The 23,635-nt window shown below is 61.8% G+C and overlaps 1 protein-coding gene across 4 annotated transcripts in view; it reads right to left on the minus strand.

Moving 5' to 3' along the window:
* Nucleotides 1–1,546: 1,546 nt before the first annotated feature.
* Nucleotides 1,547–23,635, minus strand: part of CBFA2T3 (CBFA2/RUNX1 partner transcriptional co-repressor 3) — a 68,127-nt gene continuing 46,038 nt past the window's right edge. Inside the window, exons 4-12 of one of the 4 annotated variants that reach the window (XM_073015655.1) lie at nt 22,939–23,180; nt 22,579–22,668; nt 16,658–16,818; nt 15,750–15,970; nt 13,440–13,525; nt 11,922–12,120; nt 11,384–11,452; nt 9,970–10,160; nt 1,547–8,037 (exon numbers count right to left, since the gene is read on the minus strand). In XM_073015655.1, the coding sequence (XP_072871756.1) occupies nt 7,738–8,037; nt 9,970–10,160; nt 11,384–11,452; nt 11,922–12,120; nt 13,440–13,525; nt 15,750–15,970; nt 16,658–16,818; nt 22,579–22,668; nt 22,939–23,180 (1,559 nt within the window). In that variant the 3' untranslated portion in view covers nt 1,547–7,737. Of the gene's footprint in view, nt 8,038–9,969; nt 10,161–11,383; nt 11,453–11,921; nt 12,121–13,439; nt 13,526–15,749; nt 15,971–16,657; nt 16,840–22,578; nt 22,669–22,938; nt 23,181–23,635 lie in introns of all 4 variants that reach the window. The other 3 variants (XM_073015656.1, XM_073015654.1, XM_073015657.1) reach the window with 3 other exon arrangements.

Below are 23,635 nucleotides of genomic sequence, written 5' to 3' on the forward strand. Positions count from 1 at the left end.
TGGCCAGATGAGGGTGGAGTGTGGCCTCGACCTGGGCTCCTCCTGTTGGGACAGGGCCCCCCACCCCGTGTGTCTGTGCCCGTGTGGCAGAGGGTCTGCTAGCACCCGTGCTTCCACCTCCCTGTGAGAGGCAGGACCGCAGCCAGTTCTGTCCAAGACCAGAGCCTGCCGGACTCGGCCCAGGCCCTGACACACACCCCTCTGAGCTCGGGCCCCGGCTGTGGAAAACCTTGTCATCCTCACCCTGTCCGAGACTGCTGACACACCAGGCCCGGCCAGGGCTCCTGCCAGCTGCCTGGCAGGGGACAGACAGCTCTGACACTGGTCTTTCCAGTGACACTCTTCAAATATACCCTGTTCCAGAGCCGGGCCTGAGGATTCATGGCAGCCTGGCCCCAGGGGCACCAGCGCCCAGCCCAACTCCTATTCCATACAGGATCTGCGTGTGCCCCAACATGAGGGCCCCATGGGGATGGCTGAGAGGGGTGAGCTGTCCCTGCCTGCGTTGTCCACCCTCAGGTCCCCTGTGTCCCCTCAGTTTTCATGTCTTTTTTTTTTTTTTTTTTTGAGATGGAGTCTCGCTGTGTCGCCCAGGCTGGAGTGCAGTGGCCGGATCTCAGCTCACTGCAAGCTCCACCTCCCGGGTTCACGCCATTCTCCTGCCTCAGCCTCCCGAGTAGCTGGGACTACAGTCACCTGCCACCACGTCTGGCTAATTTTTTGTATTTTTAGTAGAGACGGGGTTTCACCAGGTTAGCCAGGATGGTCCCGATCTCCTGACCTTGTGATCCGCCTGTCTCGGCCTCCCAAAGTGCTGGGATTACAGGCTTGAGCCACTGCGCCCGGCCTCATGTCTTTTTTTTTTGAGATGGAGTCTCACTCTGTTGCCTGGGCTGGAGTGCAGTGGCACAATCTCAGCTCACTGCAACCTCCACCTCCCAAGTTCAAGTGATTCTCCTGCCTCAGCCTCCCGAGTAGCTGGGATTACAGGCACCTGCCACCATGCCCGGCTGATTTTTTATATCTTTAGAAGAGACGGGGTTTCTCCATATTGGCCAGGCTGGTCTTAAACTCCTGACCTCAGGCGATCCGTCCCCCTTGGCCTCCCAAAGTGCTGGGATTACAGACATGAGCCACCATGCCCGGCCTCCTGTTTTGTCTGTGTCCCCCGAGGTCCCCTGTGTCCCCCATCGAGGTCGGAGGTGTCATGGTCCCAGCCCCAGCACTGTCAGAGGTGGGGCTGCTCAGGCAGGGGTTCCAGTCTTGGAATCCTCAGGACCATCTCCCAGGGGTAAGGTTGTCGGGACCCCCCAAATGTCCCCTTTGCAGACTCAGCCGTTGCCAGCCCTGCAGGAGCCCTCGTGGCTGGAGGCTGCCGCTCCTCCCCGCCCGTGTGCTCCCGCCCCGCCTCTTCCCCGTCGCCCCAGCCCCACGTCACACACTGGCCTGTTTGTCCCTGCAGTGTGTGTGCTTCGTGGGGAGGCCCGGTCCCTGCAGGGCACAGAGAAGCCCCAGCAGGTATTTAGTGAATTCACAGGTGAGACGAGGCTCAGCCGAAGCCTCCTGGGATCCACGGAGACTAACAGCCAGGCGACAGTGAACGTTCGCTTTATTACATGGACACGGCGCTAACCGGACCACTGCGTCTCACAGCGTCCACAGGCCAAACCCACAGTACATCAGACGGGGTGGCAGGGGTCACCTCGCAGCCCAGCACAGGCTGCAGACCCAGGGCATGGGCTTCTCACAACTACAGGAAAACCACCCAATGCTCAGTCCAGCTCCTTTGGGGGAGTCAAAAAAAGAGGAGAAGGAAGTAGAGAGTGAGTCCCCTCCGCACCAGGCTGCACGTGGCTGTGCCCCAGCCCAGTCCTCACCAGCCCGACCCCCTTGGCTCTGGCAGATAGGGTTGGGGAGGTGACAGATGGCCTGGCCGGGCTCCCCGCCCCGTCCAGGTGGGGACAAGGGAGGCCTGTTGCCCTCATTCATGTATTTCTTTTTTTTTTTTCTTGAGGCAGAGACTCGTTCTGTCGCCTAGGCTGGAGTGCAGTGGCGCGATCTCCACTCACCGCAAGCTCCGCCTCCCGGGTTCACGCCATTCTCCTGCCTCAGCCTCCCGTGTAGCTGGGACTACAGGCGCCCGCCACCACGCCCGGCTAATTTTTGTATTTTTAGTAGAGACGGGGTTTCACCGTGTTAGCCAGGATGGTCTCGATATCCTGACCTTGTGATCCGCCCGCCTCGGCCTCCCAAAGTGCTGGGATTACAGGCGTGAGCCACCGTGCCCGGCCTCATGTATTTCAAAAGCAGGCTTCACTCTGGCTACTGACACTGACTTTCTGTTCCTCGGGGTCTTTGGGAAGCTACTTGGGGCTTGGCTGGATTGAAACATAAAGAACAGAAAGTGTCCAAAATGGAGTTTCCTAGAACTTTGGGAAAACAGAGCAGGGTTGTCAGCAGCACGCTGGCCTTCTCTCTGAAGTGTGCACGGGCGCCAGTGGACCTGTGGGAGACCAGCCCCATGGACTCCCCCCTCTCCTCACTGTCTTCCTCTCCAGCCAGCACGCTCATCATCCAGGGCTGTGGCCCCAGCCCCATTTTAGAGAGTGCCCCCTCAGTGTGGGGCTTGTAGGGCAGTGCAGGAGGAAATGGGCCCCTGGGACTCGGGGGTGCAGGGCATGGAGACTGCAGAGGATCCTGGGGAGCACCCACCACTCCTGGCAGAATTCATCCAGGCAGGTCTGTTCCCAGAAGTCCCCAGTCTCAGGCAGTAAGGACTCAACTCTTTTTTTTTTTTTTTTTTTTTTTTGAGACGGAGTCTTGCTCTGTAGCCCGGGCTGGACTGCAGTGGCCGGATCTCAGCTCACTGCAAGCTCCGCCTCCCGGGTTTATGCCATTCTCCTGCCTCAGCCTCCGGAGTAGCTGGGACTACAGGCGCCCGCCACCTCGCCCGGCTAGTTTTTTTGTATTTTTAGTAGAGACGGGGTTTCACCGTGTTAGCCAGGATGGTCTCGATCTCCTGACCTCGTGATCCGCCCGTCTCGGCCTCCCAAAGTGCTGGGATTACAGGCTTGAGCCACCGCGCCCGGCCAGGACTCAACTCTTAACCAGGAAATGGGATGGGAGCCTGGCACCTGTGAGTACCCCCCGAGGAGTGGGGCTCCAAGAGTGCTGGGGGCTCGGGGAGGCTGCATGGGGCCACCCTCCTCTCCTAAGGACACCCCCTCCAGGCACTGACCCCTGGAAACAAGGAGTGGGAGAGGGCAGCCCACTCCCCAGCGTCGTGGCTCTGCCGGGGAATGTGCTCACCCTGGCGCCCTGGTCGGGGACCCTAGGCACGTGTACGGGCCACCACCCAGTGTGTGCTCCTGGCCCCCGGCCACCCACCTCAAGCTCCAGGTGGCCCCGACTGGCCAGAGCTGTTGCAAGATGCTGGTCCCATCTGTTCACGGCACCTGTAGCAGAATTTTATCTGTCCCTGGAAGTGTCTTGAGCAGTCCTGGACTGGGCTGGGTACGGGAGGGGCTGCCGCCCACCAACAGGTGCCCTTAGGGCAGCAGCTGAGGTCACTGGCACACAGCAGGGGGCAGCTGGTGTCCTCGGGTCCGTGGGTGGAGAGGGTGGGGTGGGATGGAGGGACGGCTGTGTGGGTGGCCACAGGACACGCAAGGGGGGCGTGTGGGGGTGGTTTGGGGTTTGGGGAAGAGGCTCTGAAGAGCGTCTGGCGTGCCATGGTCCTGTCTTGACGGTGGCTGGCGGGAGGACAGCTTGGCAGGCTGCATCTCTGGCCAGTGATCTGTGAACTTGTGGAGGTGGCAGCCAGGCAGGGGGCAGAGACAGGGCAGAGACAGGGCGATCTCCCCAGTCCAGGTGTGGCCCCTGCCCAGACCCTGTGTCCAGACCACCCTCTGCCTGGCAGAAGAGAGGCAGATGCCCGCAGGTGCAGACTGCAGGTCGGAACCATGGGCACGGGTGTTCATGGCCACCAAGGGGAAACACAAAATGCCGCCTGTCCCTGTCCCCACCCCAGAGCTATGGGTTCCACTTGGTTTGCCGTGAGGCCTTTGGCCACCAGGGCCTGGGCATATGAGCTTCAGAAAGACGGGCCCCTGAAGCATCGGAGGGGGCCCCAGAGCCTCCCTGGGGAGGAGCTGCCTTACTTCATGTGACCCGGCCAACACCCGCCCAGGGGTCCCTGACACAGCGCACCCAGGACATCCCCCTCTTGTCTCCAGGCCTCAGTTTTCCCAGCCGTCCTGATTCCATGGGGCTGTCGGCCGTGGGGCTCCATCTGCCTGGTCTCTGGCCAGGTCCTCACGCCAGCTTGTGCACTTGTGCCAGGGGTGGCTTGGTGCATGGTGGGGAGCTACGCAGGGCAGATGGCATTCATCCTTGGCTCGAGGGCTGACCCCTTCCTGAGAGCTGGGGTGGGAGGGCTTGTCCCACCCTGAGCCTTGTGGTCTGGCCCCTGGAGGCTGCTGGCCAGACTGATGCAGCCAGCTGGTGAGCGTGCTGCTATCCCTGTGTGTCCCCAAAGAAGGATCGAGGGAGGTGAGGGAAAGAGAGGCGGCTTTCGCCCACAAAGTAAACTAGTGTCTCCTTCACACTCCCCACCAGTCCTGACCCCAGGGACCTGAGTAACCACGGAAGCTGCCCATGGGTCCCCTTGCCCTGGGGCTCAGTGCCACGGAAGCTGCCCATGGGTCCCCTTGCCCCGTGGCTCAGTGCCACAGAAGCTGCCCATGGGTCCCCTTGCCCCGGGGCTCGGTGCCACAGAAGCTGCCCATGGGTCCCCTTGCCCCGGGGCTCGGTGCCACGGAAGCTGCCCATGGGTCCCCTTGCCCCGGGGCTCGGTGCCAGGGAAGCTGCCCATGGGTCCCCTTGCCCCGGGGCTCGGTGCCAGGGAAGCTGCCCATGGGTCCCCTTGCCCCGGGGCTCGGTGCCAGGGAAGCTGCCCATGGGTCCCCTTGCCCCGGGGCTCGGTGCCAGGGAAGCTGCCCATGGGTCCCCTTGCCCCGGGGCTCGGTGCCAGGGAAGCTGCCCATGGGTCCCCTTGCCACCGGTTCACCCGCACAGCCTTGGACCACACAGCCTTGGAGGGCCTGACTCAATTTACCCCACAGCCCCATGCCCGTTTCCTGTCCCCCAGAGCCTTTGATCACCACAGCCAACTGCCCTGCCCACCTGGAAGGGCACTGCAGTGTGGGTGGGAACAAGATGGAGCCCCAGTGGGAGAGAGATGAGAAGAGTCCCAGGACACCTACCTCTGGGGGAGGCAGGTCCCCATCGTGGGCACGGGCGTGTCTGCTGCCACCGCCACTGTGTGGGTTCGGAGCTGGAGAACCGCAGCCCTGGAAGGAGAGACGGGCTTCTGCCACTTTAGCAGAGAGCCCAATCCCAGGCTGGTCCTTGTTTCTCTGAAACCCACGAAAGCAAACCTCAGGGAGTTGCTGGGTCTGTCACTGAGGAGTGCAGGTGCTGGGGCCGGGGCACTGTCTGGAGGACACACTCGATCTATCTTGACTTTCAGAATGAGGTTTCTGTTGTCAGGCTTGGTTCCAGACAGGACCTGACTGGGGGTGGCCCGATGGGATCCATCCTTACGATGCTCAAAGAAGGAAGTTTTACCACCGTGAAGGAACCACCGGCAGGTAAAACCGCTGCTCCCCTCAGGGCCACACTTCAGACTCCTTTGGAAACCTGTTTCCTACACTTCACAAACTCCCACGTTTCTCTTAACTTTTTCTTTTTTATTTGGCAAACATCTCTTCTTTATTACCATCATGAATATTATTTGGACCTCTGCAAAGACTATATACATTCACATTAACGTACGCTCTCGGCTTCGGGCCTCTCGCGGGCCGTTCACGGCCGCTTCAGTAGCTGGGTCACTCCGGTATTGCACTGAGTTCCTGGAACTCCTGATAGCCGCGCACACAGATGCCAGGCCGTGGGCCGCGCCTGCTGTTGTCTGTCCTTGCACTCGGTGCAAGCGTGAATTTCTTTATCCCTTTATTTCCTTCTTGAAATCTCGGAGGGAGTTGAGAGGAATGGAGGGAGGATGGGCAGGGCTGGAAGGTGGGAGGGAGCATGTCTGATAGCAAACGTCACCGAGACACACCCCAGGGCCAGAGGCAAACGCATCTGAGGGGTGGCAGGGCAGGAGCACCAGGGCTATGTACATGGTCAGGGTCTTTCCTGGGGAGGAGGCAGAGGGCTGCTTTTGTTTGTAGTTTTTTTGTTTTGTTTTTCTGCAAAAGTTTGGAAGAAAGGGGAGTAGCTGCAGTGAGACGCTGGGGTTGGGGCGATGGGGCCGAGAGAGGTTGGAGGGCGCGGAGAGGAGAGAGGTAGAGGAGGACGGGCTGGCTGAGAAGCCGTGTTTCAGGGAGCCCTGCTGGCTCCGCGTGCTTGAAAAGCAGTCGAGAATCAACCCAAAAGATTGTCACAGTTTTGTTTCGGAATTATGCTCTCTCTGGGAAGAAAACTTTAGCACTTTTTTTTCCACAAGTGGAAAAACGAAGTATGAAAAGTCACAGGGGGCGTGAGGACAGACGGCGTGTCCTTCCCTACACACATGGAGACGCAGGCCGCAGCGACAGCACACAGACCGCGCACACTCGGCAGACGCACCAACGCCTACGCGGAAGGGAACAAAACTCGTTTCTCACTGGACACCAACCCTCTGCACCCCAATATCCCGACACCCACAAACAAAACCAGGACAGAAGAGAAAAAGACCCACTGGGCACCAACCCTCTGCACCCCAATATCCCGACACCCACAAACAAAACCAAAACAGAAGAGAAAAAGACCCACATCCAGACAAACCCAAGGGCAAGTAAAACAGTGAAAAACATACTTTGGCAGTGACAAATTTTGGATTTTGATTTCTTGTGTTTGCTTTTTTGGATTTCCTTTGGAGCAGAGGTGTGTCCGGTATCCTTGGCTGGCTAGCTAGCAAGGTAGTTCACAAGTATGCTTCCTTTGCTTTTTTAAAAAAACTTTTTGGATTTTTACTTAAAGCCAAAGAGTTTAACATTACAGGAAAAAAAAAAAAATCTGAAACCAAAAATGCTTCTTGAGTCAGAAATTGAAATCTTTCCTCCCGTCTTCGCCAATCAGCCTCACGCCCCTGGCGGAGGGGCACAGCTGGGTTCAGATCTCCGGCTATAAAATCACAGTTTTCTTTCTCCCTTTTTAATCAGGAGGGGGAGAACCCCCAGAGTTGTCTTTGTCCATTTCTGAGTAGCTCTTTTGCCAACAAACAAAACCCCCCAAAATTCTTTGCTGAAAATATAAGCCACCAATTAGATTTTTTCATTGAAGAGAAAGTGTGTGATAGTCATAGAGAGAGAGAGAGAGGATAGAGAAGACAGAGAGGGAGAGACAGAGAGAGAGGAAAAGAGAGAGAGGTGGGCAGAGCTGCCGCGCCCGCGGCATCCGCTCTGCTGTCTAAAGCTCATCGAGGCTTCTGAGGATGCTTGAAAAGAGGTTGTCAAGGTGTCCGCGCAGAATCATTAGGTAGCTGAGGCAGGTGCATTGAATGCGGTTTTGTTGGTTCTGTGTCTTCTTTTGGAGAGGGGCAGTAGCAGCAGTGACTCTAATTGGTCGGCTTCCCCAGGCCAGGTGGGGCACAGCGTCTGGCCGGCCGGGCGTCAGAGGCCACAGCATCCGGCGGGCCTGGAGCTGGGTGGGGTTGGCACGGTGCTGTATCCAGCAGGCCGGGGGCTGGTGGGGTCAGCGGGGCACGGCGTCCAGCGGGCCAGGCGGGCTGGGGGAGCCAGGGCGAGAAGGCCCCGCAGAGCCGGCTTCGCTGGGGCTGGCAGCACCCACGGGGAGGGAGGGGCCCAGGCCGTGGGCGGCTTCGGGCGGTCCAGGCACCGGGTCGGCCACCACGGCCGCAGGGCCCTGCAGGCTGTGGCCACACACGTGGTGGTGCTTCTCCCAGTCCCGATGCTGGCAGAAGGACCCGCAGTAGCGTGCCGCATTGCAGCCGCTGCACGTTTCACTGGCTTTCCGTCCACAGTTCCAGCAGCTCTGGGTGGGGGCAGAGGGGCCAGTCAGGGCTGGGTCCGGTCACCCGAATCCCCAACACATGCTCCAGCCAGGCCACTCAGACCCAGTACGTCATCAACAGGTGAGAAGAGAGAAACTCTAAAGCCCCACGGCCCTCGGGCCATTCCCCAGATACAGCCGCTCACTGGGCCATTTTGGGGGACAGCTTCCTACTACTGTGCCTCACACTCCAGCTCACCGAGACAGGTTTGTGCTGTGCTAACTGAACGATGACCACTGCCTCCTCTCCGGGAAGCCTTCCTGAGCTCACCAGGCTCCAAAACCAAAGGGCGTGGCCCCAGCATAATTGAGGCCACTGAGATCTCACCATCTGCCTCTGCTGCACCCCCTACCTCTGCCCCCACCCTGTGGTGGGTTCTGCTCCCTTCCCGTAGGGTGAGTTGTGCCTCAGGCATCCCTGTGGGCAGAGGGGGTCATGGATGCCACACAAAGCCTAAGCATGTTTCTTCTTGGGGCCAGGCTGGGTCTCTCACAGAGACGGCTGAGCTGTGGGGTGGGAAGCCCAACCTGCCCCAGGGGAGAAGCCCAGGTCCCTCTTCGGCCTCTAAAGCCTCTGGTGCCACCTCCCACCCCACCTCCCCTCACTGCCACAGCAGCAGCAGCCTTCCTGCGGACCAGGCACTGCCAGGCACGGTCCCCGCTCCAGACCCTGGCCCCTGCCGGTCCCTCCGCTGGGCCTGCTCCCCCGATGCCTATGTGGCCAGCTTAATCCCTCCCAGCCTCTGCTCAGGTGTCACCTGCCATGACGCCTCCACGGCCCCACTCCCCACACACTTCCGCCCCCCGAAATGGCCTGCCCGCCTCGCTTCTGCCCACCTCGCTTCTGCCCACATTCCTTGCTTCTGCTTTTGGTGTTTCCTTCTCTGTGCCCACTCAAGTGCCAGCTCTGTGAGAGTTTTGCCCACGGTGTTCTAGCTTCTCCCCAGCCGAGAGCATGTGTGGAAAGGGCTGGTGTAGAGACCCCTGCATCGATGGGGCTCCATGTTCTCCCACCCCGGGGCTGGCCCAGGCACAGATGCACACAGGGGCTTTGGACAGAGATCTGCCCTGTCTCAAGGGACAGTCCTGGGGCTCCCCTGGAAACGGTCTCTCCCTCTCCCCTCTTTGTGGACAAGGCAAAAAAGGGTCGCAGAGGGTCCCTGCCCCCACCTGCCTCCCAGGTGCACAGGCACAAGCAGGGTGACTCTCAGGCCTGCCGTGTGCACCGGGAGGGAGCTGGGCACCTCAGACGCCACCTGGAGCCCTCACAGCTCTCCTGGATCCTCCTGCTCTCACAGGCTAAAGAACAGGGGTTTCAGGCCAGGCACGGTGGCTTACGCCTGTCATCCCAGCACTTTGGGAGGCCGAGGTGGGTGGATCATCTGAGGTCAGGAGTTTGAGACCAGCCTGGCCAACATGGCAAAACCCCGTCTCTACTAAAAATACAAAAATTAGCCGGGCGTGGTGGCAGACACCTGTAATCCCAGCTACTCAGGAGGATGAGGCAGGAGAATCGCTTGAACCCGGGAGGCGGAGGTTGTAATGAGCCAAGATCGCGCCACTGCACTCCAGCCTGGGCAACAAGAGTGAAACTCCAACTCATTATCAGCCAACCTGGGTTTGAGTCCTGGCCCCACCACTTCCCAAGGCCGTGACCTCAGACAAGCTGCCAACCTTCTTGACCCCTCAGTTTCTGGATCTACAGAACGGGGATGCCCACAGGATGTCTCACCAAACCACGTGGAATCTGTGTGTTGATAAACACAGCATGGGCAGGGACGGCATGCCTGCTGCAGGACGCCCGTGATAACTGTCCTGATGCCATGTGGAGGCTCAAAATCCTCACACAGGTGGCGTGGGACCACACGGGAGCCGAGGCGGGGGAAGGGCGTCAGCGTGGCCGGGTGGCCCTACCTCGCTGGAGTCCTCCTGCTGGTTGACGACCGTCAGAGCGTCCTCGGAGGCCTGCCGCTTCGCCTCGGCCAGGGCCCGCTCCATCTTGGCACGCTCCGTGGTGATGAGCTCGTGCGCTTTGCGCTCCGCGTCCGACACGGCTTTCTGCAGCTCCGACATGGCCTGCCGCTTCACCTCGTTCACGGCCTCTTCTGCAAAGGACACGGGCAGGGCTGGCGGTCACATGGGCCGTCCCAGACGGGTCTCTGGACTTCCTACGCCCACAACCTGGGGACAAGGGCTGTGTGCAGCTGAACACACGTAGCATCTGTGCACATACAGGCACATGTTGATGACCCTCATGCCTGTGCAGACAAGTGCACGCAAATAAACGCAGGTATCCCAGGCCTGTGTGTGCAAAGCTGGGTCATGCGGCCAGCACATGGGGAGCTTTGCAAAGCTTGCTCCCCAGGCGTTGCACCCCCTGCAGGGCAACGGCGAGGCCCACCCAGGGTCTGGTCAGCCAGGGGTGCACCTGGAACCTGCATTCCTAGTGTGTGCTGAGGGAGCTGCTGCTGCTGCTCCAGGAACCGTACCTGAGGCACTCGGACAACTCTGCCATTTTGCCTTCACCTCTGGCCCCACCAGACGCAGCCCAGGAAGCCCCCTCCTCCAGGGCTCTGTGCTGTCACCCTAGACCCTGCTCTGTTATCCTCACTGCACTTGCCATCCTTTAACCTAGCTGGCCTCGGAAGACCACGCTCCCTGACCCCATTGTTTGATCCTGATCTGTGCTAAGGTGGGGCAGACTCAGAGCAGCTCCAGGGAGAACCGCCCGCCCAGTTGGAGAGGCCAGGTTTCAACTCCACCACTGAAAGAGACCCTAAGACCAGCTGGAGACCCTGGTACCACTGCCTAACCCTAACCCCAACCCCAACCCCAAACCTAACCCCTCTCGCTACCCACAGATCTAGCTCTGCCCCAGCCCCTACCCCAAGTCTGGTCTCCACAGCATAAGCAAATGTCCCCACAGCCTTGCCCAGCGCCCAGCTCCACGTCTGTCCATGTTCTGACTCTGTTCTGCCCAGACTCTGGCCCCGCGTGCCTGACGCGCCCAGGCTCCGAGTGTGTGCGCTTTTGCGTGCCCTCCTGGGTGTGCAGGGCTGGCACCCACTTTATTCTGCTGGGCGGCCACCGGTCCGTTTCCTGGTAGGCGCAGGTAGCAGCTGTCCTGCCCTGAGTGTGAATCTACTCTGGCCCCTCTGTGAGCCACACAGCGGAATGCATAAAGCCCCACAGCTTGAACCCCCAGATGGAGACAGAAGCTCCTCATAGCTGAGCTGCTGAGGGGCATCTGGGGCCCCGGCCTCCCACAGCACAGCTCGCCGGGCAGCCCCCACTCACCAGCACCGCTCGCCGGGCAGCCCCCACTCACCAGCCTTCCTCCAAATGTCCTCGGGCATGTAGCCGGTGAGGGTCCTTGGCAGGAACTCCCGGGGCACGTCTGAAACGGGGGCCAGCGTCACACAGGATGGGCCACGCGGCTGCCTCTCCCCACCCTGGCTGGGCCCTGAATGCAGGGCACGAGTGTGCGCGTCCCTGCGGGAGGGCCCAGGTACCCTTGGACAAGGTCTGGCTCAGTCGCCAGGCACCCACGGCAGTGCCCGGGCATGGGGGGGGCACTGGAGCTGTGGACCTTGGACTCGGCTGGGAGCCGTGTGTGTCCTGGGCCTCTCCTAGTTTCAGTATATTCATCACTGAGGCGGAGGAGCAGAGACCCTCAGGGCTTCCCAGCTCAGCTTCCGGCCCCCGGACACCCTGAGCTCCAGGCTCCTGGGACACCAGGCAGTGTTTCTGTACAAAGTGAAAAAGGTGCCTCTTTCTCAAGTGAAACTGTTTGCCTGGCGTTTCATTGCACTGCCTGCCTGACAGCTCCCAGGTGTCTGCCCCCTCCCCACCCACCCGCCGCACACCTAGCTGAGAACCTTCAGGGCCAGCGGAGCTGCTGCGGGGCCGGGCCGTGGCGGGACTGGGGCCCTTCTTCGTGTCCTCCGTGTCGCTGCAGCGCCGTGCCCAGTGGTTGAGCTCCTCGCGGTCGGCCTCCTGGCACCTGCGCAGCACCGTGAGCGAGCGCCGTGTCTTCTCCACCATGTCCATGATGCAGTTCAGGAGCTGGGGGCGGGCGGATGGGCACGGTGGGGCGCATCAGCACCTCGGAGGGACCCGGGCGCACCGGACACTCCCTGTGCTGCCCACTCGGCCAGAGCCCTGGACAGGATGGGTGCCTGACCAGCCCACCGCCCACAAGGGCAAGGGGGTGAGGGAGGGCCCACCTCTACCGCTCGGAACGATGGGTCCCTCGCCCGGGACTGCCGGGCGCCTGCACAGGACACATGCTTAGACGCACACAGGAGTTTACGATTCTCCTTTTTAACCCGCTGGGGCGGCTCTGCCTCAGGGACCTGGCTTTCTGCCTGGGCTCCCCTTCCAAAAAGGACGAGGGTGAGGGATGAGGCTGGCAACAGTGCTGGGAGGGGTTCTGGCCCCGCGCCCAGCGACCCCTCCTTGGACGTGCTGCGGGATGGGGGAGTGGGTTCTCACGAGCCCGGTTCCAGGACCGTCCCCAAACATGTCCTGCCTCAAAGAGGCCTCAGCACTGCTTTCCCCCCACACTTCTTGTAAGACTCAGGATAGACTCTGGGACAAGCCAGTGAGCAGAAAGTAAGTGGAGGGAAGGCAAGGCCCGCCATGATGGTTTTAGGAATCCTCCTCCCCGTGCCTCTCGTGATGCCTTGCACCAGCCTGTGCCGACAGCGGGGGAGGGGGGCTCAGGTGAAGGACGCAGCAGCCGGGCAGGGACGGGGCAGGGCAGGCTACACAGGCAGGCACTGAGCTCAGGGGCACCCACACAGTCCCGCTGTCTCTAGCAGCCCCAGGCCCCATAGGGCAGAGCCATGGCCATGTTTATGTATGGGTGTAGCCATGCAGGTATGGCTGTGTGTGGGTGTAGCTATGTATGCATGTGGTTGTGTGCGTGGTTGTGACTGTATGTGGGTGTGGTGTGTGTGGATGTGGCTGTGTGCATGGGTGTGGCTGTGTGTGGGTGTGGCTGTGTGCATGGGCATGGCTGTGTGTGGGCGTGGCTGTGTGACTGTGTGTGGGCGTGGCTATGTGGCTGTGTATGTGGGTGTGGCTGTATGTGGGTGTGGCTGTTTGCATGAGTGTGGCTGTGTGGTTGGGTGTGGCAGCATGGGTGTGGTGTGCATGTGTGTGGCTGTATTTGTGTGCATGTGTGTGGCCGTGCAACGTGGGTGTGGCTGTGGCTGTGTGGCTGTGGCTGTGTGGGCGTGGCTGTGCATGGTTGTGTGTGGCTGTGGCTGTGTGGGCGTGGCTGTGCATGGTTGTGTGTGGCTGTGGCTGTGTGGGCGTGACTGTGTGTGGGCATGGCTGTGTGCAGACATGGCTGTGTGGGCGTGGCTGTGGACACTCACGTTGTTGAGGTGCTTCCACTCTTCTGCCCACTCACGCTCTGTGAGCTTGTGGTCGATCACTTCTTCCTGCCGGGACCCAGGCACCACTGTGGATCGGGGAGGTGCATACTTAGGTCCTGCCCACAGCCAGGCTCCGTCCTATTCTCCCAGACCCCGCTCTCTGCTCCCAGACCCCACCCATGGGCTGTGCCCACTGGGGACTATGGATAGGGTAAAGGAAGGACTAGTTGACTTGGTGAACGTGGAGGATGCCTGGGTTACTGAGCTGCCTGGGCCTCTGGGCTGACTGCTCTTCCCCTGCAACCCGGCACATGCCTCCAAGGGAGGGTCCAGTCTCAGTCCGGTTCTGCACCTGAGGAAACTAAGCCTGGTTAACAGCGGTGGAGGTGGGGTGTGGACCAAGGCTGGCTGGGGCTGGAGCGCTGTCCTCAGCCACTGTCTGGGAAGGCCTTGTTAGACTAAGCGTGGCCTGAGGATGCCTCAGTGCCAAGTCACACCATGACCTGGACCTGCCTTAGCCCGTGAACCAATGGGTAACCTCGCTGGGAGGAGCTGGTCTGAGTCATTCACAGCAGCCCTCTGAGGTCACCCGCAGGCGCCCACAACTCAGATGAGGCCACGCCAAGCAACATGCCACCACGCCGCCTCGGCACCTGCCTCCCGTCTCTGCCTGTGAACACCACCAGCCATGCCCAGGCCAGGGCTCTCGGGGCGCACTGCCTCTGAGGCCTGTCCTATTCGGGGATTGTTCCTCACTTAGTTAAACTCTGTTCAGTGCAGCATGTCTAAGGTTTTCCCTTTTGACAGGCTCCAGGACTGAAGCTGCAGGGGCCACTCCCACAGGTCACCAGAAACTAAGATGTGAGTGACTCGCAGCAGTGGCTGATCCTTTTGTGGTGGCTGGGCCCACAGGAGATGTGAGTGACCCCTGGCAGTGGATGACTCGTGGTGGCTGTGCCCACGGGAGACGTGAGTGATGCTGGCAGTGGCCAACTCTTCGTGGTGGCTGCGCCCACGGCTTCTGGAGACATCAGATGCTTCCAGACCTCACTGTTTTCTGCACTCGGCCATGGCCCATGCTTCCTGGGGCTGAGGTCTTCCTCTTTGGACCCTTTTCAGCCCCTAAAGATATCCTAGCCCCGAACCTGAAATGGCTCCCCCAAATTGCAGAGGAGGTGAGGAGGTGGCAGCCACAGCTCAAAGTCACCACCCTGCTCTGCCGCCTGTGAAGTTGCAGCCGGCACCAACACCCCAACCAAAATAGTGGCTGAGACGTGCCCGACAGCTGGCGTTTATTTTTGTATTAGCAGAAGCGGGTGGGAGTCAGCACCTGCCCGGCCCGGCTGCAGCATGCCAGACGCCATCACCTGCTGCCTGGGCCCAGGCCCTGGAACCTTCCGCAAGGTGGGGGCTGGGAGATGGCCTTGTGCAGGGCAAGGCCTCTGCTGACCCGGCTGCTGGGCCCCCACCGTGCCCTGGGCCTCTGTCTCAGCATGGCAGACTGGAGGCCTCCCTGCAGCCTGTCCTGGGGGGCTCCTGGGGTGGGGCTGGGCCTAACCATCTCTGGGTCCTCAGCACAGAGGCCATCCAAAGTCAGGCAGGCTGGGTTATGAGACTGTGGGTGCATTATGTGTGCTCTCGGGCTCCAGTCTCCTCATCTGTGGTATGGGGGTGCTGACGCTACCCTGCTGACGGGCTGAGGAACGAGTAAAGGGTAAAATGCACCGAGACTCCGTGCCCACTTCTCTGGTATCCATGCCCGTCAGGCCTCATGCCGAGACTCCGTGCCCACCTCTCTGTTACCTATACCAGCCAGGCCTCACTCTGAGTCTCCATGCCCTCCTCCTGCTGTAGATACCAGCCAGGCCTCACGGCAGCCCTTGCTAGACCTAGACCCTGCATTAACTCCCCTGGGCCTTGGACTCTGAGAGGTGGGACTCTCGTCTGACCCAGCTGACAGAGGAGGAAATTGAGATGCAGAGCCATGTGACCCGCCTGCAGGTGCACTGTGGGAATCGCCAAACTCGGATGAGGACCACGTGGGCAGCTCCAGGCCCGAGGCTGCACACCCCAGGGGGAGAGGTGGGCTCAGGGCCCAGGACAGGCCCCTCTGCAGCCACCACCCTGCCCCGGGAGGGACAGGACCCTCCTGGCCCCGAATGGTGCCAGGCGGGGGGGACGGGGTCTCCTGAGCTCAGGTGCACACAGCTGCCCGTGGTGCCTTGCGCCCACATGCTCAGGTGCACACACGTGGGCACACGTGTGCTCCTGTAACACGCATCCACGCTTCCGCCCCACCACGCTGCTCACCAAGCGGCCGATGGCGCTCTCGCAGCTCCCGGGGGTCCGCATGGCGGTAGGCGTCTCGGAAATGGTGGGCCATGGCGATGTCCTCCAGGCGGTAGTGCGGTGGCGTGGGCTGCGGGGGCCCGTTGCTGGGGCTGTAGCGCTGGGCAGGGTTCAGGGTGCATGGCCGTTTGCTGAGGTGCTCGGGGTGCAGCGGGTCACGGTCCAACCCGTTCTCTTTGGTCCTAGCCCAAGAGCAGGCGGGTTGGGGGCAGTGGATAGAGCAGAGCCAGGGACAGAGGTGCAGGTGGGGTGAGAGGCAGACAGGTGTGGGCAGAGAGAAAGAGGACATGTAAGGGCGAGACAGAGACACGGAGCAAAACACCAGCCCTGGGGAGCCCAGCCCAGCACCCCCACTCGCCGCCCCTCTGCCGGAGACTATGCCAGCCTCAACCCCTGCTCGAGCTGCACGGGATCCTGAGGCCTGGTGGTCAAGGAGCCGGACTCGTTGCTCTGGGAATGAGGCGAGGGATACACCAGCCTCCCGTAACTGGATACCACCTGCCCCTTGGGCAGCAGCAGCACAAGAGCATCTGGGGCAGCAAAGTGGGCCTAGCCCAGGCACCTGGGGACCCTGGACCCCTGGACGCTCAGAGTCCACACCCAGCACACAGGGGAGAGCCGTCCTCCCACCAGCCTCCTCCTTGTCCTCTTAGGCTCCCCGGAGCATCTGAGTCTGCAGCCCACTGGGGTGTCTGCCCGGGCAGCCGCCAAGCCTGCTGGCCCTAGGATGCTTCGCCACACTCCCTCAGCCTGAGTGGGCTGGCCGGGCTTGCAGCCCCAGAGGAGGTTTCCTCTCTTACCGAGAGGGGAGCAGCGTGAGCCGCGTGTCCACGGTGCCCCCAGCCCAGATGCCCTGAGCCCACAGGTACCTGTCGGGCGTCCTCCTCTTGCCGTTCTCGTTGACTTCCAGCAGCAGCTCTGAGGAGTCGATGGGGGAGGAGGCGCTGGCGTCCAGCAGGAGCTGCTCATGCTGGGCCAGGTACTGGGCGGGCGTCTGCTTGGCCAGGCGTGCACAGTGCAGGAGCTCCCGCTGCAGCAAGGGCAGGTTTGCCTGTGGGGTGGGGAAGGAGGGCCTGGGGGGCGTGCAGGGCCGAGCAGAGGGGGCCTGGGTTGGGTGGTCGAAAGCTCAACTTGACCTCGGGCCTCAAAGATTAGGTGCTCGACCTCTGTGGGCCTCAAGTTCCTTCCTAGCAGTGCCGTGGGAGGGTGCCGTGGGAGGGTGCCGTGGGAGGGTGCCGTGGGAGGGGGGGCACAGAGGCTTGCAGGAGTGCCTCACCAGGGCCACACAGCGACGTGGGGCGTGTGGGGCTTGAGCCCAGATCCTGGACTCCCAGGCTGGGGCTTTTCCGCTGCACCCAGCTCCCTCCCATGGCGCCGTCTGGAGAAGACGGTGCGGCAGATCACGGCTGGTCTTCCCGCCTGCACCCGCCCCGCCCAGCAGGCACCACATGACTGGGCACAGCTGGGGAAATGCAGGCTCAGAGAGGGGAGGCGGCCCCGGGTCTGCAGGCCCTCACACGAGGGAGCTGGGAGTGAAACCCGGCCAAGATTACGGGCAGTATGTCCGCTCCAGCCCTGATGGGAAAACCCTCAGAGGCAGCTTCCCCTTCCCTTCCCGCTGGTTTCCAGCCTTGGCCTCCACGGAGTGTGGACTTGGGAGGTGAACACCCGTGCTGTGTGGCTGCGCTGCTGTGAGCACGTGGTGCTCAGGGATCCTCCAGCCCTGGTGAGGACAGCCTCAAGACCAGGCTCCATGTTTGCGGGTAAGGACTCCGCAGCGTGTGGCCGAAGGACGGCCCAGCGTACAGGATTCGTGCGCAGACCCTGCCTTTGGCTCCTGTGAGGACTCGCGGCGCCCACCGCGCCTCCCTGGCTCCAGGCCGGCACCGCTGGGCCGCAAGCTGTGCTCTCGGGTGCCTTCCCCAAAGTCTTCCCAGAGCTGCCGCGGGAGGGCGGACGGGCTGGACCCTGAGTGTGCTGGACCAGGGCCCAGCAGCAGGCCACTTGGGAGGGCCAGCGGTTCTAAGCATTTGTAAATAAATACAATTCTCCAACTTTCTCATGCGTTTCAAAGCTGCCACGCCGCCTTCTCCTGCCAGCACCTCCCCCTTCCCCACGAGTGCTTCCACCAGGCCCTTGAGCAGCGCCGGCTGCGGGCCTGTTTTTCTCTTTGGATAGCTGAACAGGGGCCAAACAGCCATCTGTCGAGCACATTAGGGGCATGAGCTGGGAAACGAGGTCCCGGGAGGTCTGAGGAGCCAAACATCCTCCCTCCCTCATCAGCCCCTCCCCAGGGACCTCCCCTTGGCCCGTTTGGGAACCGGCTGGTCGCGGTTAGGACAGGGGGAGCATCTGGATCTCTGGCTGGCTGGGGCCAGCTGGGGCCAGCTGGGAGCCGGGGCGATGGGTGGGGTTGCATCCCCCGGCTTCTGGAAGGCCTGACTGTTGGGCCGCGTGTGGGGCAGGCTCAGAAGAGTGCAGGGGACCCAGGACTGGGCAATACCAGTGTGTGCACCGGATGCATCGCAGCCCTCGGCCAGCAGGGAATGGCTCCCCCAGGCCTGCAGAATGGGGTGGGGCCTGTGGGAGCCTCCTGCAAAGCTGCCTTCGAGGCAGTGTGCCCACTCCGTCCCCAGGAGTCCAGGGCACCGGGGAGGTGTCACCACTAAAATGCTACACAAACTGAGCTGGTCAAAAATGCCCCAACTCCACCGCCAAATGGAGGCTCTGACTGCAGAAAGCTGCCCTCTGCACAGATGCGAACTCAGGCTGGGGAACTGATGTTCGCAGCGATGGCAGCAGTGGTTGAGGCACTAGCCGAGCTACACGGGCTTTCGCAGACTCTGCTGCTCTGCCAAGCGCCCAGCTAAAGCCTCCCTGACCGTGGGCTCTGCCACAGAGAGGCTGTGGCCTTGGGCTGGCCGCTTAACCTCTCTGACCCTTGCTGTATCCGCAAACTGGCACCGTGGAGACTCCGGCCGAGACGGGCTCCGGCGAGCTCCGGGTAAATTAGCTCCGTCCTTTCCCACTGCCCTGTGCGGGGGGTTCACCACCCCAGCCACGAGAGAGAGGACGCAAGCCAGGGCTGGGGTTCCAGCCAGGCAGGCCCCCACCCTCTCCGGCCCCTTAGCCACCAGTCCTGCCGTTTCTAGGATGATGTCTCCAAGGGCTGCGTGAGGGTGCCCCACACTGGGCCTGAGGGCTGTGGATGTCTCGGGAAGGTGCTACCCCTCCCCTAGCCCAGGCTACAGTCAGGAACACCGAGGTCCAAGGGGGCTGGCTGGGGGTCACTCCCACTAGGCACCTCCTATCTGGCCTGGGAAGGTTGGGTTCCCCCACGACACTCTGCGTCTGAAGGGGCTGCTGCCCTGTAGGGGTGTCGGCGGGGTGGGGGATGGGTGGCGGGGTGTGGGGGGGCGTGGGAGGGGTGTGGGTGGGGTGAGGGCTACTCCCTGGGTGGGACAGCCGGGCCAGGGTTCTGGCCAGTATCTGAGCAACAAGCCCTGGAAGCAGGACTGGCTGCAGGATCTTTAGCTTTTATTTTTGAATCCTCCTGGCCTCCCCTCAGAAGCTCCATGTCAGAGAAGTGACCGGACTTCATGTCCCGCTGGCCCTGGGCCCCGGGTGGGGGCATGAGGTGGGCTGGCCCTGAGCTCCAGCTGCACCACACAGGCTGTGGGAGCCCCTGTGTACCAAGGGGAGACTGAGGCGGGCGGTGCCCTCATGAGAGCAGTGCTGTGGGCGGCACCGTGCTGGGGTGCGGCCGGGGGACACCAGGGCCTGACTAGGCATCATGGACAGGGGTCGTAGGCCTGGGGGGGCAGGGGTGGGGATGCTGTGGCATCTCTCTGGTAAACAAGGGTGGCTGAGGCTGGAGGCATCTGCTGCTAATAAACCGGGGCATGCACTGTGTCCCCAAAGACTGGGAGGGGTGGGGGCTGTAGCAAGTTAAAAGAAGGGAAGGGAAGGGAAGGACCGCTAACGAACTGCAAACAACGCCAGATGGGCCCAGGCTCCCGACACTCCAGAAGCTTCTCTTTTGTCACCAGCTGGGCGCATAAGCACAGCTGGGAGGGGGTGGAGGAGGGCAGAAGGAGGGAGGGAGGGCAGGAGGAAGGGAGAGGGTGGAGGGAGGGAAGGAGGGGGTGGAGGGAGGGAGGGAGGGGGCGGTGTAGGGAGGGAGGGCAGGAAGAAGCAGAGGAGGCAGGGTGGGAGGGAGGGAGGGAGTAGAGGAGGGAGGGCAGGAAGGAAGGAGGGCAGGAAGGAGTGGAGGAGCCAGGGCAGGAGAGAGGGAGTGGTGGAGGGAGGGCAGGAGGAACGGAGGGGGTGCAGGGAGGGAGGGAGGGGGTGGCGGAAGGAGGCAGGGTAGGAAGAAGCAGAGGAGGCAAGGTGGGAGGGAGGGAGGGAGTAGAGGAGGGAGGGCAGGAGGGAGGGAGGGAGTAGAGGAGGGAGGGCAGGAGGGAGAGAGGGAGTAGAGGAAGGAGGGCAGGAGGGAAGGAGGGCAGGAAGGAGCGGAGGAGCCAGGGCAGGAGGGAGGGAGTGGTGGAGGGAGGGCAGGAGGAAGGGAGGGGGTGCAGGGAGGAAGGGGGCGGCAGAGGGAGGCAGGGCAAGAAGAAGCAGAGGAGACAGGGTGGGAGGGAGGGAGGGAGTGAGGGAGGGTGGCCGCAGAGGTGAGTGTGATGTGGGGTCCCCTTGGGGAGGGACTGAGGGGGATCAGGGTCTGGCCCTGGGTGTGCCCTGTAATGACCATGGCATTTGGAGTTTGACAGATCTCGGTTTGAGCCCTGGCTCCAACTCTCCACCACCTGGGGGAACCCAGAGCCTCAGTTTCCCCACCTGCTAATCAGGAACATGGCAGTGCCTATGCTACACCTTGACAGGAGTCAACAGGGCTGTGAGAGATCAGCATGAAGCAATTCCTCCTCCGCTGAGGGACATTTCAAATCCCTGCACGATGCCCGTGAATCTAGAACGTGCCTCACCTCCCTGCAGTCCCTGCGACCTGGGAGGCTGAGGTGGAAGATTACCCTGAACCCGGGAGTGAGGCCCCGTTCCTTCCATGAGTCCCTCCGTGCTGTCTCCCCAACAGCCTGAGGATGATTCGCAGACGCAGAAACCGGGGCACAGAGGAACTAGCCTAGCCCAGGGGCCAACAGCTGCCAAGTGGCAGAGTCGGGCTCAAGTCAGGGAGGGTCTGATCCGGTCTGTCCTCTGGACCCCCGAGGGGAGGCCTGGCCCAGCAGAGACGGAGCCCACAGCAGGGCGGGCAGTGCTCAGGTGGGCCCGAAGGTGCGGCCAGACTGGCAGTTCCCAATTAAGCTCCGTGGAACCCTGACCCCAACACGTGCTCAGAAGAGAGGGTCACGGGGTCAGATCCATTTGGGGAACCTTTCCTCAGCTCCTGCTACAGATGTGCGGCTGTCTTGGGGAAGCGGAGACCCGCAAAGATGGCAGTCTGACTCCACGGCACTTCCGCGCCCGTCCCCTTTGCCTGTGTGTGGAAATCACTCTCCCACGGGAATCAATGGCTTCATTCATTCATTCATTAGTTCAGAGACAGGGTCTTGCTCTGTTGCCCAGGCTGGAGTGCAGTGGCATGATTGCAGCTCACTGCAGTCTCGACCTCCTGGGTTCAAGCGATCTTCCCACCTCAGTCTCCCAGGTAGCTGGGACCATGGGTGCATACAGTGCCCAGCTAATTTTTAAATTTTTTGTAGAAATGGGGTCTAGCTGTGTTGCCCAAGCTGTTTTGGAACTCCTGGCCTCAAGCAATCCCCGGTCCTCAGACTGGCATCTGTAAAAATGCAGGCTCTGATTCAGGAGGTTTCGGCCGGGCCGAGAGCCTGCATAGCTGACAAGCCCTGCGTGCTGCCGCCCTGGTCCACGGTTGATCTGGGTGTGACCATCTGACCTGCTTTCACCTGACACGTCTTCATCCACCTGCCTACGTGGCCACATAAGACCCTTCCCGCCTGTCCACGCCTCCTGCCCTCACCTCTGCTCTCTCCAACCCACGTATTCCGTTCCAGTCGCACTGACCCCTCTGCTGCTCCTCAAGCACAGTGGGCGCCCCACGCCTCGGGGGCCTCCGCACCCGGCGCCCCACACCTCAGGGGGCCTCCGCACCCGGCGCCCCGTACCTCAGGGCCTCTCTGCACCCGGCACCCCGCGCCGCGGGGCCTCTGCACATGCAGTTCCTGCTGTCTGGAAAGCCCTGGGCTGGCTCTGCACCCACCTCCGCCCTCATCCTCAGTCCTCACCAACACGCCTCCAGGCAAGAGACTTTCGGAATATTTCTCCACCACGTACAGCTGCAGATTTGACAGTGGCTGTGACCGAACGCCTTCCCACCCCAGGGTGCTGGCTCCAGGAGGGACCTGCTGCGTGTCCTGGGCCCTGTCCCTGAGCCTCGCCCCACGCTGGCACATCATCAGTGCCCAAAAATCACCTGTGGAGTGAGCGAGCACGTTCGGCCAGTGGCAACCGGAGCCGAACCGGACACAGCTCTGTCCTGCACTGGATTCAGTGGTTGACTAATCCTCCGGTCTGGGAACCAGTTTTCAGGCCTTCACTGGTAGGAATCAACCCTGACTAGTCAACTAGTCAGCAGTGCTCCCCTAGGGCAGGTCCTAGGCTGGCCAAGATCGACGCCCGACAGTTCTTCACCCACCAGTCTATCCGGCCACATCAGCCCCTTCCCGCCTGTCCACCGCTGTCCACACTGGCAGGGAATGGGATGAGGGGTCTTCTAAGGAGGCCCCCGAAGGAAAGGGGATGGGTTTGCCATTACCTTCAGGAAGGGAATGACAAACGGCCGCAGAGGGAAGTTGGTGGCCTCCTGAAGCTTGGAATGAAACTCCTCGATCGTCAGCGTCGAGTTCTGCAGGGGAGAAAACCCACCTCACACCGGCACCGTTCGGCACATGAGCCAGCGCCGGCCCGCCCGTGCCTGAGGAGGAGGCTCCATGTTGGAAGCAGGCAGGCAGCCCAGGAGCTGGGCACGGCCTGGGAGGGTGCAGGCGGCATCGTGGGAGCAGGTCCACGCCCAGTCGTCAGCATGGAGCCCACATGCGGGGTGGCTGTGGCTGCATCCTCATTCAACGGAGGGAATAGCACGTCCCAAGGCCCTGGCTGCCCCTGCCCGACTCACCACCAGGCCCAGCACCAGCGTGCGCACGCGCTCCCCAATCTCCGGGGAGATGTCGCTGCCAAACTGCCGCAGGGCGGTGAGGAAGCGCTTGAGTTTGCTGAGCTGCCGGGCCCCGCAGGCTGGGGGCAGGTGCTGTGTGGACAGGGAGGCCGTGGACGAGGTGGCCGGGCCATTGCTGAAGCCGTTGGGTGTGGACGGCGCGCCGCTGATGGCTGTCGGCGAGTGGCTGCTGCCGTTCATCACTGCAGGAGGGAGGCGGGTGTGAGGGTGAGGGACACGAGGACACAAAGGTGACGGTGACAACACAGCCCAGACGGTGGCGACAGTGAGGGCAGCAGCGACCAAGGTGACAAGGTCCACAGCAACGGCAACAATAATGGGACACAAGGCCAGCAGTGCTGAGGATGACGGCAGGAGCCCTGGGCCCGCCCAGGGCAGCTGAGCCAGACCTTTGCGTGCTGACCATCTGTCCTTCCGGCCCTGCTCTGAGAGGTCACACACAACCCCTTACAGACGTGGAAATGGATACCCAGGGAGGTGAAGCCTCTTTGCCCCAGGTCCCCAGTGGGTAAGGGCTGGGATGGCACCCACAATGGTGGTGGCTGTGGAGTGACCGTGTTCTGAGTGTGGCTTCCCCTGCCTGGCACCACCCTTGGGACTTGCTCTGGGGCTGAAGTCAGGCCCTTCACACCCAGGA

This window comes from Chlorocebus sabaeus, chromosome 5, assembly GCF_047675955.1.
Source record: "Chlorocebus sabaeus isolate Y175 chromosome 5, mChlSab1.0.hap1, whole genome shotgun sequence".
In the NCBI taxonomy this organism is placed as follows: Eukaryota; Metazoa; Chordata; class Mammalia; order Primates; family Cercopithecidae; genus Chlorocebus; species Chlorocebus sabaeus.